The 17,244-nt window shown below is 38.7% G+C and overlaps 1 protein-coding gene and 1 pseudogene across 1 annotated transcript; both read right to left on the bottom strand.

Moving 5' to 3' along the window:
• Positions 1 to 964: 964 nt before the first annotated feature.
• LOC134021922 (red-sensitive opsin-1-like) lies at positions 965 to 3,822 on the bottom strand. Its single transcript, XM_062463042.1, has 7 exons — positions 3,720 to 3,822; positions 3,501 to 3,615; positions 2,934 to 3,230; positions 2,432 to 2,600; positions 2,157 to 2,322; positions 1,790 to 2,029; positions 965 to 1,637 (listed from the first exon to the last, which is right to left on the bottom strand). The coding sequence occupies exons 2-7, from the start codon at positions 3,601 to 3,603 to the stop codon at positions 1,539 to 1,541; spliced, it is 1,074 nt and encodes a 357-aa protein (XP_062319026.1). The 5' UTR covers positions 3,604 to 3,615; positions 3,720 to 3,822; the 3' UTR covers positions 965 to 1,538.
• A 5,884-nt stretch (positions 3,823 to 9,706) lies between these two features.
• On the bottom strand, positions 9,707 to 11,103 carry LOC134017284 (red-sensitive opsin-like; annotated as a pseudogene).
• Positions 11,104 to 17,244: the final 6,141 nt, after the last annotated feature.

Here is a 17,244-nt window from a genome sequence, read left to right as displayed (position 1 = left end):
ATTTATTTGGTAGGTAAAATGAAGTCATTCATTTAATGTATGGGGGTATAAAATGTATTTTGCCAGGTTGACAATGACCAAATCTATTTTGCAGTTTAGTCCTGTCCTCAAGAAGGGGAATACTCATCGGTTTTTGGATGTAGAGCCACTGTTCTATGATGGCTATGTTAGAGAAGGTTGACTACAAGTAAACAAGGTTTAAGATTAAGATTCAGTTAAATGAAATCATCTTATTTGGACTATTGCGCTTTCACCACACTTTACCTGTGAGTCTGATTAATTTTGACATGAGTGAAGTCAGAAGCACCTTAATCCTCCTGGCTTGATGGTTCACGTTAGGCAAAGCAGGGTTCCTCCAAAATCTGAATGAGGAATCAGGTTTCAATTAACATACTTCTGTCGTAATGCTTTTCAACAATATATATATATATTTTGTTTTTGCTTCCTTCAGGTAACCCAAAGCATTTGCATACAACCATTTAGTTCACCCAGGAGAAAGACATGGATCACACACCAACCCTAAATCTTAACCTCAGTCTATTAGAAGTAAGATACAAACCTGTAGGCCTAAAACATCTTACTCATTACAATAGAATGGGATAGTAAACGATTTTAAAATGTCAGTACACGATGATGGATCTTTTTATTATTATTATTATTATTTTGTTGTATTTTTTACTCCAACTGTATCCTAATGCTGTTTTCTGGTAGTTTAGCACAGTTTCTTCTGAAGACTGGCATTCTAGCTACTTGTAATGCATTGCTAATGTCGACATACTAGTACATAGTTTACAAGATAATTTGATTACTGTAGTTAAATTGTGAAGTTAACAGGAATATACAATTAATACATTCAAGTATGTAATCTAAATTGGTTCCACTCATATTATCTGCTGATAACGTTTTGTAACTTGTGCAAGCTTGGTTGAATATAATGGCATAAGAGAAACACAGAGCCTCATGATCTTAATTGCATCTCAGTTACTTTATTTGAATGTCCCACCTTTAGTTAGCAAGAACATGTGTATCATTCCTTAAAAGGCTAAATCCTGAATGTTAACACAAAGCGTGCGATTGGAAAATCTCAACATGATAGAAATGGGTGGAGTACCAAACCAAAATCTATGGCCTGAGCTATGGCTGCAAAGACTGACAGTCTGTGACAGTTGTAAACTTACTTTCAATCCAAACATTATTTAAAAGCATTAAATGATACAGCATTGATGTACCTAATGAAAATACCTTTGGTAGGGTAAGACAATTGCAGAAAATAGATAAATTGCATGCAATATTTCTTTATAATCAATGGCTTTCTGTGAAAAATCCAAATTTACATTGCACAGCATTGTACAGAAGGATTTTGCCTTTTACTGACCTGAGAACCATCACTCATAACAAAAATGTAGTTTAGGTTGGTAACCTACCCCCTAGCTATACATCCCTCGTCACATACTGTACATTTGACAAGTTCCATCAGGATGATCTCCGTGGAAAGTTCATCATTTTGTTCCAAGCAGGAAAGTGTTGTTGAAGGTTTATTATGCAGGTGCCACAGATGAGACTTCTGTTTTTGATGTGGATACTTCAGAGCCATCATCCTCCTTCTTTCCAAACATCTGCAGGATGCAAACACGGAACTGGGAAGAAAAAATGGGAGAAGGAGTAAGACATTGAATGTGAATAGGGTTAGAATGTGAATAGGGTGCTGTATTGCTATTATTTGGATAGACAGGCATTTCTCCATTTTAATGGATCAAATGAGATGTTATTTGCAAACAAATGAACAAACCTGTCGATTCATGAAGACATAGATAACTGGATTGTAGATAGTGGCGCTCTTGGCAAAGTAGGCTGGTAGTGCAGCAGCCAAAGGATGGAAGGCATATCCTGGGTTAGCCGCAGCAAAGCAGGCAAAGAATGTGTAAGGTCCCCAGCACACAATGTAAGCAATGATCATCACAACAACCATCCTGGACACTTCCTTCTCAGCTTTCTGTGTAGACTCAGAGTCTTTCTGCTGTGCTGCAACCTGTGGTAGAAGAGAGGTATCAAAGGGTTACATAAACTGGCCTTAGAGTCTGCTTATGAAGCACAATGAAGCACTGTTTCTATTATGCTAAAAACTTTAGCTATACAAAGAAGATGTAATAACTTACAGCACGGATGGCCATCCACACTGCAATGTAGCAAAGGATAATGATGGCCAGAGGGAGGAAGCAGCAGGTAATCATCAGAACAATCATGAAGGATTGTACTCCAGGGTCGTCACTTCCACTGAACACATCAGGTCCACAAGAAGTCTTCAAGCCATGAGGCCAATACCTTTTAAAATGATAGAAAAGAGAAAGGGATAGGTTAGTTAAACAGAGACATTTAGTGTTGGCAATAAATCAGAATTGAAGAAATCCCAAGTCGCTAAGGGAATATTCACCTGCTCCAGCCAAAGATGGGGGGAGCACACCATGCTGCTGCCCAGACCCAGGAGAAGACAATACCGGCAGTGGCCCATTTAGCATCAAACTTGACATTTCCAAAAGGCTTGCACACAACCACCCATCTCTCCCAGGAAATCACAGTTAGGGACCACAGAGCAGCAATACCTATGAAATGAAAATGACCATTAGAACTGACATACTAATTCCTCTGCAAAGCAACAAACTGATCCATACAATGGCTAGAGGGGACTGCTGCATACTGTATATGATTGCAAACTTTGTCAATGCAGTGTTCAAAACGGTGGCCAAGACAATCATACTCTACATTGGTTAATTTTAACAGTATACTTAAACATAATAGTAGATGGAAATTATATATAATAATAGTATAGAAAATAGGATAGAAAGTATCATATGAAAATATGACATATATTACTTTAATACTGACTTTTGTTTTATTTGGAAATCTAAACTAGTTTACATGTAGGATTGTCTTACCACAAACAGAGACAGTGTACCCCTCAAAGACACACATAGGGTGTCCCAGAATGAAATATCCAAACATTTGATTGCAAACACTGATGGTGCTGGCCAAAACGGTCTCTCCAAGATCAGCAATAGCAAGGTTGACCAAGATCCAGTTCAGAGGGTGCTGGAGCTTCTTGAATTTTGCTGTGGTCACCAGTACCAGGCCATTGGTGAAGACTGATGCAATAACCACAAATATCATCCACAGTGTTGCGATATTGTACACCCATCGGGGAGCAATGTGGTAGTTAGGGCCCTCAAAGGGATCTGTAAAAAAATGAACAAATAATATTATAAATTGTTTGAACTTTATAGTGTAATGAACTCATATCATCCAATTTAATATCTCACACGCTTCACAATTAACTTTGATCATGAGGGCAATTCTGAACACATTATTTTATGAACCATTCAAAATAGATATCTGATGTTTGTGAAGTAATCTAGCCTGTAATCTAGTGGTCATGCCACAGTATCTCAATATTTGTAAGATGCTTACGCCTAACATGATCTATACAAAGCATGTTCTCACTGTACCTTTAGTATTATTGCTGTTGGTGTAAGTGAATGAAGACTCTCTTGTTGTGTCTTCATTTCGCCGTCTTGCAGCAAACACTGCATTTCCCCACTCCTCTGCCATTGCTGATGAAGTCTAAAAAGAAATCAAGTAAAAATTTAGAAAACTTTGGTCAATCATTGAATTGATACAAATTATTTGCCTTAAAGATTGTTACAGGTTGTTTTCTTTGCCTTTACCTTGTGGTCGCTTTTCTCTTGCGGATGTGGTATGTGGTTGGCTTATCGTATAGATTCCCCTTCTCACCCTGCTGCTCTGTGAGCAACCAACAATGTGGGATGCCTGAAGTTGTGATATTTTATAGCAGGAACGACGTCATCAAGATTAGCCTATATATTGGTATTAAGGCCTTAGTGAGGAGCAGTGCCAGTCCTAGCATGTTTGGTGACCGGGGGAAGGTTTACACCCGCCTCCCCCCCCTGGGACGCCGCTTCACCCATGCCAAAAAACGCTTCCGGTGGGGTGGTATCTCAGAAAGCAGGAACTGTGCTGCTTTCACTACACTAAAAAGATGGATGGTTTACACTAAATCTCTATTTACTTCAAGTTTAACTTAAAGTACAAATGGCAACTCTCTCTTTCTCTCTCTCTCATACACTCACATACACACACCTTCTGCCCATCTCACCACCATGTGGAGTAGAGCATTCAGCCGCTCTGCTCCCCGTCTCTGGAACTCACTACCACCCCAACTCATAAATATTGATTAATTCCCCCATTTCAAATCGGAACTCAAAACACATCTCTTTACTACTGCCTATTCCACGTAATGTCATTTGCACTGCTTTCTTCTGTTGTTTTTAATGTTGTTATATTTCTATATTTTTCTGCTGCTTTTAATGTTTTTTATATACAGTTAGGTCCATAAATATTTGGACATTTTTTGGACACAATTTTCATCATTTTGGCTCTGTATACCACCACAATGGATTTGAAATGAAACAATCAAGATGTGCTTTAAGTGCATACTTTCAGCTTTAATTTCAGGGTATTTACATCCAAATCAGGTGAACGGTGTAGGAATTACAATACATTTTATATGTGGCCCCCCCCTTTTTAAGGGACCAAAAGTAATTGGACAATTGGCTGCTCAGCTGTTCCATGGCCAGGTGTATGTTATTCCCTCATGGAAGTTCGTTATTTCATTGACAAGGAGCAGATAAAAGGTCTAAAGTTCATTTCAAGTATGGTATTTGTGTTTGGAATCTGTTGCTGTCAACTCTCAATATGAAGTCCAAAGAGCTGTTACCATCAGTGAAGCAAGCCATCGTTAGGCTGAAAAATCAAAACAAACCTATCAGAGAGATAGCAAAAACATTAGGTGTGGCCAAATCAACTGTTTGGTACATTCTTAAAAAGAAAGAACGCACTGGTGAGCTCAGCAACACCAAAAGACCCGGAAGACCACGGAAAACAACTGTGGTGGATGACAGAAGAATTCTTTCCCTGGTGAAGAAAAACCCCTTCACAACAGTTGGCCAGATCAAAAACACTCTCCAGGAGGTAGGCGTATCTGTGTCAAAGTCAAAAATTAAGAGAAGACTTCACCAGAGTAAATACAGAGGGTTCACCACAAGATATAAACCATTGGTGAGTCTCAAAAACAGGAAGACCAGATTAGAGTTTGCCAAAAAACATCTAAAAGACCCTGTACAGTTCTGGAACAACATCCTATGGACAGATGAGACCAAGATAAACTTGTACCTGAATGATGGGAAGAGAAGAGTATGGAGAAGGGAAGGAACTGCTCATGATCCAAAGCATACCACCTCATCAGTGAAGCATGGTGGAGGTAGTGTTATGGCGTGGGCATGTATGGCTGCCAATGGAACTGGTTCCCTTGTATTTATCGATGATGTGACTGCTGACAAAAGCAGTAGGATGAATTCTGAAGTGTTTCTGGCAATATTATCTGCTCAGATTCAGCCAAATGCTTCAGAACTCATAGGACGGCGCTTCACAGTGCAGATGGACAATGACCCGAAGCATACTGCGAAAGCAACCAAAGAGTTTTTTAAGGCAAAGAAGTGGAATGTTCTGCAATGGCCAAGTCAATCACCTGACCTAAATCCAATTGAGCATGCATTTCACTTGCTAAAGACAAAACTGAAGGGAAAATGCCCCAAGAACAAGCAGGAACTGAAGACAGTTGCAGTAGAGGCCTGGCAGAGCATCACCAGGGACAAAACCCAGCGTCTGGTGATGTCTATGGGTTCCAGACTTCAGGCTGTCATTGACTGCAAAGGATTTGCAACCAAGTATTAAAAGTGACAATTAGATTTATGATTATGTTAGTTTGTCCAATTATTTTTGGTCCCTTAAAAAGGGGGGGGCCACATATAAAATGTGTTGTAATTCCTACACCGTTCACCTGATTTGGATGTAAATACCCTGAAATTAAAGCTGAAAGTCTGCACTTAAAGCACATCTTGATTGTTTCATTTCAAATCCATTGTGGTGGTATACAGAGCCAAAATGATGAAAATTGTGTCAATGTCCAAATATGGACCTAACTGTACCTCTGTACGGTGTCCTTGAGTGCCGAGAAAGACGCCTTGGAAAATAAAATGTATTATTATTACAGGAGACACTAACTTGGTCAAACTGAAGCCATGACATCAATTTAAAGTTAATCTTGCCTGGATTTGAAGTGCGGTTTACATTTAGTCATTTAGCAGACGCTCTTATCCAGAGCAACTTACAGTAAGTACAGGGACTTTCCCCCCGAGGCAAGTAGGGTGAAGTGCCTTGCCCAAGGACGCAACGTCATTTTGGGGGGGAATGACAGGGAATCGAACCATCAACCTTCAGATTACTAGCCCGATTCCCTAACCGCTTAGCCACCTGACTCCCATTTGTTTGCGATGTTTCTCTGATTCAGATTAAATTGATAATACTAATTATGCTTAAAAATGAGAAAGACATTTGCATTGGAACTTCATTATTAGTGGGTATACTAGTTGAATGTTTGTGTACCAAAAACATTTGAATAACAATGAACAATTCTTGACCTTTACACATGGAGCTCATTTACTTTTACTTGTTGCTTGTAGCAATTTGTTCAAGTAAGCAGATTATTGAGGTGGTTTGTCTCTGCCACCTTGGGAAGTGTGCCTCCTGTATGGCACCTTTAAACCTCGGCAAAAAATGTATAGGTTCTGTATAATTTATTATAGATTTCTCCTTTTTGTACCAGTCCTTAAGATGTATATTCCCTATTTTTAAATAAATATTTTTTTAACGACAAGCTCAAGCTTAGGTCAAGCTTAGTGATGTCCTCAGTATATGTAGCTGTGGGTAGGTAGTGCAGCCAAAGGATGGAAGGCATTGCCAAAAAACGTAATGTTCTAATGATGATTGTCGTGACAACTGTCCTTAACCCTTCCGTGTCAGCTTCTGTAGTGATTTATTATTTGAAAGAACGCATTCCACTAAACACATTAGGTCTGTGAGAAGTCTTCAAGCCATGAGTTCAGAGTTTTAACAAAATTACAGTGAGGTTTTTCTTAAATCTCTTTTATATGGAGAAAGCCACCCTGACTGCCTTCCAGATCCAGTAAAACGGAATCAACCAGTGGCCCATTTGTCATCAAACCCAACATTTCATATACACCCATCTCTCCCAGGAAATTATAGCCAGAATCCACAAATAACCACAGAACCTAGATTTTCAGATTTTCTGTATTTGTAAAAAACATAATGACCTGACAGATACACAAACACCTAAGAGATAGCCATTACAAACGTGTAGGATATGTAAACTAACAATATATGCTGTCTATGCATTGTAAGTAAATATCTAAACCTCTGACCACATGAAGTGTATCTCTGATATGATTATTTTTCATTTATTTTTAGTACCAAGTCCAACTCATTTATTTTGATCAAGTTTTGATCATTTATTTATCACAAGAAAAGGGCAATTGACCTTGTGGTTGTGTCATAATCCATAATAGCCTCCTAATGCCAATGTTCTAAAGGTTTAATGTGGCCTGTATCAAATCAAATCCAATGTATTTGTATAGCCCTTTTTACACGCAAGCATGTCACAGAGGGCTTCACATACGCCCATAGAACTGCCCCTAAACCAACCTAAACCCTCGAGGTTTAGGTTGGTTGCTGTATGACATGGCGTTTTACCCCAAGTGGAATTAAACAATTGGTAACCTTTTAAAAAGTGTTACACAGTTGTGAAGAGGGATGAAATGACTTAATCTTGATATTGCAATAAGATATCAAGATTAAGACGGGTGAAATGGGAGTATTTAGATAGCAATGTGAATGTTATACCAGGCATCTTTATATGAATAGAACACCCAACATATTATGCCACATTGGCCAGCCTGACATACAAAGACCTGACTTTTTAAACTGCTTTTTTAATTGGTTACATTGGTTTTGGGGCAAGATCCTAAGTGCTGGTAATCTTGTTTGACAGGGTTACTGTCTCACACAAGGCCACAGCAAGGATTATATGCCATAACCCTAACCCTTAGCAAGGTCTAAAAGCACTGTGCTTCGGCACATTGTATAGTCGTACCAAATCAAGCCGTGGGTTGGTTACCATTAGCAGCAACAGAGTCAATGTCAGCATTAAAGATACAAATCTAAGAACAGTATGAGGAACAAACTTCAGTCATGAAATGTTGGTAGGGAATGCAGCCAAGGCACGGTTCAGTGTACCACAAATATAGCACTCCTTGTAAGTATTTGTAGAAGACTAATTTTACATTGATTATTTGGTAGGTAAAATAACGTCATTCATTTAATGTATGGGGGTATAAAATGTATTTGGCCAGATTGACATTGACCAAATCTATTTTGCAGTATAGTCCTGTCCTCAAGAAGGGGAATACTCATCGGTTTTTGGATGTAGAGCCACTGTTCTATGATGGCTATGTTAGAGAAGGTTGACTACAAGTAAACGAGGTTTAAGATTTTCAGTTAAATGAAATCAGCTTATTTGGACTATTGCGCTTTCACCACACTTTACCTGTGAGTCTGATTAGTTTTGACATGAGTGAAGTCAGAAGCACCTTAATCCTCCTGGCTTGATGGTTCACGTTAGGCAAAGCAGGGTTCCTCCAAAATCTGAATGAGGAATCAGGTTTCAATTAACATACTTCTGTCGTAATGTTTTTCAACAATATAGCATATATTATTTATTTTTTTGCTTCCTTCAGGTAACCCAAAGCAGTTATATACAACCATTTAGTTGACCCAGGAGAAAGACATGGATCACACCAACCCTAAATCTTAACCTCAGTCTATTAGAAGTAAGATACAAACCTGTAGGCCCAAAACATCTTTACTCAATACAAAAGAAGCGGATTGTAAACTATTTTAAATGTCAGTACACTCAAACTGTATCCTAATGTTGTGTTCTGGTAGTTTAGCACAGTTTCTTCTGAAGATTGGCATTCTAGCTACTTGTAATGCATTGCTAATGTCGACATACTAGTACATAGTTTACAAGATAATTTTATTACTGTAGTTAAATTGTGAAGTTAACAGGAATATACAATTAATACATTCAAGTATGTAATCTAAATTGGTTTCACTCATATTATCTGCTGATAACGTTTTGTAACTTGTGCAGGCTTGGTTGAATATAATGGCATAAGAGAAACACAGAGACTCATGATCTTAATTGCATCTCAGTTACTTTATTTGAATGTCCCACCTTTAGTTAGCAAGAACATGTGTATCATTCCTTAAAAGGCTAAATCCTCAATGTTAACACAAAGCGTGCGATTGGAAAATCTCAACATGATAGAAATGGGTGGAGTACCAAACCAAAATCTATGGCCTGAGCTATGGCTGCAAAGACTGACAGTCTGTGACAGTTGTAAACTTACTTTCAATCCAAACATTATTTAAAAGCATTAAATGATACAGCATTATAGAGTAAGACATTGAATGTGAATATGGTTAGAATGTGAATAGGGTGCTGTATTGCTATTATTTGGATAGACAGGCGTTTCTCCATTTTAATGGATCAAATTAGATGTTATTTGCAAACAAATGAACAAACCTGTCGGTTCATGAAGACATAGATAACTGGATTGTAGATAGTGGCGCTCTTGGCAAAGTAGGCTGGTAGTGCAGCAGCCAAAGGATGGAAGGCATATCCTGGGTTAGCCGCAGCAAAGCAGGCAAAGAATGTTTAAGGTCCCCAGCACACAATGTAAGCAATGATCATCACAACAACCATCCTGGACACTTCCTTCTCGGCTTTCTGTGTAGAGTCTTTCTGCTGCGCTGCAACCTGGGGTAGAAGAGAGGTAATCAAAGGGCTACAGAAACTGGCCTTAGAGTCTGCTTATGAAGCACAACGAAGCACCATTTATTTTATGCTAAAAATGTTAGCGATATAAATTAGATGTAATAACTTACAGCACGGATGGCCAGCCACACTGTAATGTAGCAAAGGATAATGATGGCCAGAGGGAGGAAGCAACAGGTAACCATCAGAACAATCATGTAGGACTGGACTCCAGGGTCTTCACTTCCACTGAACACATCAGGTCCACAAGAAGTCTTCAAGCCATGAGGCCAATACCTTTTAAAATGATAGAAAAGAGAAAGGATAGCTTAGTTAAACAGAGACATTAAGTGTTGGCAATAAATCAGAATTGAAGAAATCCCAAGTCGCCCAGACCCAGGAGAAGACAATACCGGCAGTGGCCCATTTACCATCAAACATCCAAAAGGCTTGCACACAACCACCCATCTCTCCCAGGAAATCACAGTTAGGGACCACAGAGCAGCAATACCTACAAAGAAAAAATGAAAATGACCATTAGAACTGACATTGTAATTCCTCTGCAAAGCAAAGCAACAAACTGATCCATACAATGGCTAGAGGGGACTGCTGCATACTGTATATTGCAAACTTTTTCAATGCAGTGTTCAAAACGGTGGCCAAGACATAATCTTACTTTTATTTGGAAATATAAACTAGTTTACATGTAGGATTGTCTTACCACAAACAGAGACAGTGTACCCCTCAAAGACACACATAGGGTGTCCCAGAATGAAATATCCAAACATTTGATTGCAAACACTGATGGTGCTGGCCAAAACGGTCTCTCCAAGATCAGCAATAGCAAGGTTGGCCAAGATCCAATTCAGAGGGTGCTGGAGCTTCTTGAATTTTGCTGTGGCCACCAGTACCAGGCCATTGGTGAAGATTTGATAACCACAAATATCATCCACAGTGTTAAGATATTGTACACCCATCGGGGAGCAATGTGGTAGTTAGGGCCCTCAAAGGGATCTGTAAAAAAGCAACATTATATTGTAAGTTGTTTGAACCTTATGATGTAATGAACTCATACAGACAAACATCCATATGCTGTTTGTGAAGCAATCTAGCCTGTAATCTAATGATCACACCATAGTACCTCAATATTTGAAGGACGCTTACACCAAACATGATCTATACAAGTTCTCACTTTACCTTTAGTATTGTTGCTGTTGGTGTAAGTGAATGAAGACTCTTGTTGTGTCTTCATTGTGCCGTCTTGCAGCAAACACCGCATTTCCCCACTTCTCTACCATCTTGAGCTGGTTAGAACTCAAGGTTGACAAATGTGGTTCTGTCTGGGATCCTATGAAACACTTTTGTTAAATAAATATGTGTGTCCACCCGAGGCCTTCTTGCCTGCTTCTTTCCTCTATTGCAGACCTCTATTGCAGACCTCTCATTTATACTAGATTCACTATTCACCTTTCAGATTAAATATATAAAGTTAGGCAATGACCCCATAAAGGTCAAGTCAACTTAAGCGTGACTGAAAAAATATTTGAGACAGAAAATAGTCTCAATAAGTCGATTTACCAACTTTTGATAAAGGTCTTGCTGCAGATGGCATGGCACTACTTTAAAGGTATTTCAGGTGAAGAAATTGGACATAGGGCATTTGTTTTTGAGGACATTTTAAGTGACAGAGGTTTAAACCTGAATTGCCTTATAGTACTGTATGTTACAAATGTTATCAAGTATGCATCTTTCTGCATTTCTTAAGTAGTCTACTTTCAGGCAGTCATGACCCTAATCTATCTAATTCATTCTATAACATTTTGTAGTCAGAGCCATTGACTGTGATATTTTGTTGATACAAATTACACAAATGAAAGGTGCTCTCTTGATAAACCTGAATATTCCAAGGTCATTATATACACTGTACATTTTACTTAATTCCCACATTTAGACCTAATAACCACAAAATACCAAAACAACCACCAAATGTTTAGATTGGTGGAAAACATACACATATATATTTGAAAAAAGTCATAATAATTGACTTGTTTAATTCAGTCATAACGGAGAGGTATGTATTGTATCAGTTCTACTTGTTTTATTTACTCATCTGTCTGTATACCTGTTATATTATTTACGGCGGTCATTTGTTGATACACCTCCAAACTTTGTGTGAATAAAATAAATAAAAAACTTGTCTGGAGTTGCTGGACGGGGTCTCTATTTGATGGTTCTCACACCCCGTTTAACGTACTGTGCATTGCTAGTCATATGTTGATAAGTAAAGGTCAAGTATTGGTCTGATTTGTTGTTCTTGTGTATAAAAGGAATTGTGATGCATTGTTCTATGGATTCTTGATCTCCTGAAACCTTCTCCTCAGCTCTGGCTTGTCCTTGTACTCATTCTCCTTCCTCACACATCTTGCTTTCTGTCTCTCTGATTTACAATAATCATGGTAGTGTAGGTAAGAGTTAAAATTTGCAATGTTATTAAATGTATATTTCATTTACCTTACTTTGACCATTCTTGCTCTGATTTAACCCATACAGTCAAATAACTATAATTCTATTTGTCTTGGCATTATTTGGTTCATGCTAACACACTGTTCAGTTTTCCCATCTTCCTTTAAACCATAGGGAATTCGTTTTGGTTGTTTGGACAATTTTTAACCCCCTACAGTACAAAAAAAATAACAGTATGAAAAGAGATTTATGCCACTACCACTGCAATATTACAAATAGGTCATGGCTTCTGTTGGTCCGGTTCTTTGAGTACGACAGGACACAAGTAGCACATTTTCCAGACTAAAGCAGCTTATTTGGACATTTGAGGTTCCAGGGCAATTCTGATTAGCAGAGCCTAATTCTATTTGACATTAGTTAAATCTGAAACACCTTAATCCCTCCGGATTTGATAGTTCAGTTTAGGGGAAGGAAGGTTTATCCAAAAATCTCAGGTGAGTCCATTTTAATCCCTCACCACAGTGTTCCTTGTTTTTTTCTTAGATTCCGTGCCTCATTTCCATTTCCTATAGGTGATGCAAAGAGAAGGTTTACCCACAGACTCGAGAAGTTCTCTATGTTAAGAAGAAGTTTGGAGCCAGCCAACATGACGCACAAGAACATAGTCTGTAAACTTTTCCTACTTTGTGTTTTATTCTTCTCAATTTCTTCTATATAGGTTTTCAAGCCTGTTTCTTTAATATTTAAATGGAAGGCAGATGATCTCCAAAAGGCTGTTCTTAATTATGTTCATCATTTTTGTGTGGAGTTGTCTGATAGCACAAAGTAGCCAACTTGTATCTGGTAGCCTAGGCTATGTTTAAAACCCTATTTTGTTATTATTTCATGTGAAGAGATATGCATTGATATTGTAAATGCATTTGATACCTCTGTGCCACTTTTTGCATACAAACCGAGTTTGATTGCACAATGGGGCCAGATTCTTGTATTTCAAAATCAATGTATAGTCTATGTGATTATAATTGTTTAATCAGTAGTCTATTCTGCTCACACATCTTCTCTTTTTGTGCCTAGTCCAGTTTCACAGAATGATGCTGCATTGTTTCGAGGGTAATTCTGGAATTCCGCTAGTTCTGAACTATTCGTGTTTGGTAAAAGTTCACTACTAGCAGAACTCGGATTTGCCCCCGATTTACGACGAGGAAATCCGAGAAGCTACGGGTCTTTCAAGTGCTAAATCATAGTACTAAACTTTGCTGAATTTGATATGAGATAAGGAGTGTTAGGCAATTTAATTTGTTAAATTTGCTATAAAATTGCTTATTTTAAGTGAATAAACGTAGGCCTAAATTGTTACATTGGTTGTGATGCGAACAAAGAATTGATTTTGTGTTCGTGTCATATAGTAGACCTACTATTTGTATTTAGGTTTAGGCTATATGCTAATAGTTGTATTGTGATTGGCCAAAGCCAATACTGTTTTACTCGTATAGCCTAATCTTGTATTGCTTGTCTTTCATCGCGATTTGAATTGCCAATTTGTTTCGGATATGCCTACTGTATCGCCATAATTTTCAATTACAATAGACCCGACCATACAGATTTTTTCAGGGTTGTTATTTTAAATGCATGGGCAAACAAGGCAGGCGTTATATTTTTGCTTAACCTGGTACATGTTGTGTGAATGTATGTTTTGTAATTCCTACCAACCATATATTTGAGTGACACGTGATGCTAACCGTTTGCTGTTTCTCTGATGGTAGGCCTCTGATGGTAATCCAACACAGGATCATCGAACTTGCTGCATGTCCAGTTGGATAACCATTGGTTATAATATGCAATGGCCTTATATATATATATATATATATATGCACATCAAGAGGAGTACAATGTAGTTTTACAAATTCACATGACATCAAGTAGGGTAGCCTAACTGCCCATAATAAAGCAGAAGGATTTCTTTAATCTGCAATGTTTAGATGTATTTTTTTACACCAACCGACCGGATTTGCTGCAGACCCATTACCTTTTTACCAGAAAAATATTGCTGTCACAGGGCTCTCAAGTTTTATCAAAAATGTTGCGTGAGATTCCCACGGTTCATACCTGTGTGGGGGGTGGGGGGATGTTTTCTGATTGGCCTTTACTCTACTCGAGACTCGCGCCTCGGCCATTAGCCTAATTGTAGCCTAAATAGCGGGACAAGTTATCCGCTATTTCTCGGCGTGAGAAATGTTTGAAATGCCTGAGAAATGTCTGAAATGCATGAGTATCAGTATGAAGTTTATACTGTCTGATCCTATCACGTTTGAGAGTGTGTCATTAGAAATCTTGAATGCAAACCTAGTATTGTGGTGCTCTGAATACTACATTATGCCAAACACATAAAATAAATGCAAAGTGAAAAGTTTATGCCTAGTTGCTATGCTGGAGAGGTTGGCTAAATTATCTTTTCATTGCATACTGTATATCCATTAAATATTATCATGATGCATTTTTTATTCTACAAACAGGCATATACAGATAGTATTCATTATAGTACATGTGATCATACAAAGATCTGGGTATCATGGTAAGATCATCTTTATTTTACAGAACATCCTGGTTCCTTTATCTAGGCCATTCCACCAGGTCACTCCAGATCTGAAAAGCTTGATCAGCCTCTTCCACTTTCCGGTATTGTAATCCTCTAGCCTCTTCATTTGTGTGACCACAGTGATTGTTTTACATTTACATTACATTTAGTAATTTAGCAGACGCTAAAGTACAGGGACATTCCCCCGAGGCAAGTAGGGTGAAGTGCCTTGCCCAAGGACACAACTTAATTTTTCACTGCAGAGAATTAAACCAGCAACCTTCTGATTACTATCCCGAATCCCTAACCGCTCAGCCACCTAACTTCCTAGCTTTAGCCACTTATGGAACATTTCTTGAAGTACGCTAATATTCAACGGTTGGCAAAAAGAAACTTTTACGAGGTGTAGGCTACCTACAGCTTATAACTTTTTTGATATGTTACCCTGTGACATTGACATGCTGCTTGCAGTACTCAACAGTCAAATGAAATAAACCAAATGATTACTCAGTTGACTGCACTTGAAACTGATACTTAGCTTCAGGTCTAATATAAAGAGTCTACTTCTGATCTAAAAACATGATTTACATGTATTTATGGACAATTATTCACATTCGTAATTTCCCTTTTTCCACAAACCCAATTATAAACTAGTATTCTATACAGTCCTTGTCATCTGTTTTCCCTTTCACACCAACTTAACAGATCTGCTACTCTTCTTGTACATCCAATATCACTCCAGCTTAGAAAAACCAATTAATTTATCAGTCCTCTTCCACTCAATCCACATAAATCCTCATCCTTCTATGTAGAACTCAAGTCATCCAATTAAAACCTTTATTCTTCAGCTAAGTCTTTTCTGTCCTATCTTAACAATGACTTTCTTCACAGTTTTTTTGCGTATGGGGCTGCACTGACCCCTGTCGACTGCTGAAAGTGGACAGGGGTCAATAGGCATGTGAGCATCAGAACTGGACCAAGGAGCAATAGAAGAGGGTGGTCTGGTCTGATGAATCACGTTTCCTTTTACATGGCCAGGTGGATGTGCGTTGCTTATGGGGAGCACATGTGGCACCAGGATGCACTATGGAAAAATGCAAGCCGGCGGAGGCAGTGTGCAATTTGGGCAATTTTCTACCTAAGCATTGTTGTAGACCATGTACACTTTTATGGAAATGGTAATCCTTTATGGCAGCGGCATCTTTCAACAGGAGTATGTAACCTGCCACAAAGCAAAAATAGTTTAGGAATGGTATGAGGAACACAGCAACTAGTTCAAGGTGTTGACTTGGCCTCCAAATTTCCCAGATCTCAATCCAATTGAGCATCTGTGGGATGTGCTGGACAAACAAGTACGATCCATGGAGGCTCCACCTCGGAACATAGTCATAGTGCCAGATACCACAGCACACCTTCAGAGGTCCAGAGGATTCCATGCCTCAATGGGTCAGGGATGTTTTGGCTGCAAAAGGGGGAACGACACAATATCCACACATAGCCTATCAGCTTTGTTAAATGCACCCTTGACTACATCAAGTTTCTCCTCCAGCCTTATACCCCCACCCGCCACCTACAGTTTTCTTCTGACAACCGTCTGGTGGTCCCACCGCTCAAGAGCGCCCGGTCCCAACACAAGCTCTTCTCCTGTCTGGCCCCCCAATGGTGAAATCAACTCCCCACCTCCATCAGAGACACGGACTGTCTCCCCACCTTCAAGAAAAGGCTTAAGACGCACTTGTTCCGGGAGTACAACAGTATTTAGGAATGATTTGCTGGACCTGATGTTAGTTTCCTCCAGGATCACAATGACTCTTATTGAGAGACTTGTTGCTCTTGTTGGGTAGTTGTAACTGATTTAAAATTCTTGTACTCGCTGTGAAATACTTTACTGTTGCTTGCTTTTTCTACAGGTACACTCCTTGAGGTTCATGTTGTTTAATTGTAACTTGTTTAACCACATGCTCTTATGGTTCTTCCCTTTGGCACTTATTTGGTTTTTCACAATGTATGCTTCATGTTTTGACTACCTGCAATGTTTGGGGCTATCTCGTCGTTATGATCAGTGACCTATGCCCTTTTGTAAAGCTCTCTCTTGGAAGTCACTTTGGATAAAAACGTCTGCTAAATGAATACATGTAAATGTAAATGAACTTTGAATAGAGGTCCTGAGAGGCTTCCAATGAAAATGCTCAATTATAATAAATGTGGATATGGTGTTGTAGATTTTTTTTAAAATGCCTTTCACATGTGTTGCGATAAAATGTGTCTATGCTTCACACTGTATAGCATACTGTATGATGATAGGCTTAATGATCCTTTTTACTTTTTCACGTTTGTCTGTTATACAGGGCAGAGAAGTGACCATTTTCATCCGCTAGGTTGGGTAGTTGAGTGGGGTTTT

Source organism: Osmerus eperlanus, chromosome 1 (assembly GCF_963692335.1).
Source record: "Osmerus eperlanus chromosome 1, fOsmEpe2.1, whole genome shotgun sequence".
Lineage (NCBI taxonomy): Eukaryota > Metazoa > Chordata > Actinopteri > Osmeriformes > Osmeridae > Osmerus > Osmerus eperlanus.
The sequence above is the reverse complement of the archived record's forward strand: the minus strand, read 5'-3'. Positions and strand labels throughout refer to the sequence as shown.

Bases quoted from the DNA above. Each gene is read 5' to 3' on its own strand.
- LOC134021922 (XM_062463042.1), bottom strand. From the start codon at position 3,603: ATGGCAGAGGAGTGGGGAAATGCAGTGTTTGCTGCAAGACGGCGAAAT. The intron at 3,231-3,500 runs GTACAGTGAGAA...ATTTTTTTACAG, and splicing joins CAACAGCAATAATACTAAAG to ATCCCTTTGAGGGCCCTAAC. The intron at 2,030-2,156 runs GTAAGTTATTAC...CTTCTACCACAG, and splicing joins TGTGGATGGCCATCCGTGCT to GTTGCAGCACAGCAGAAAGA.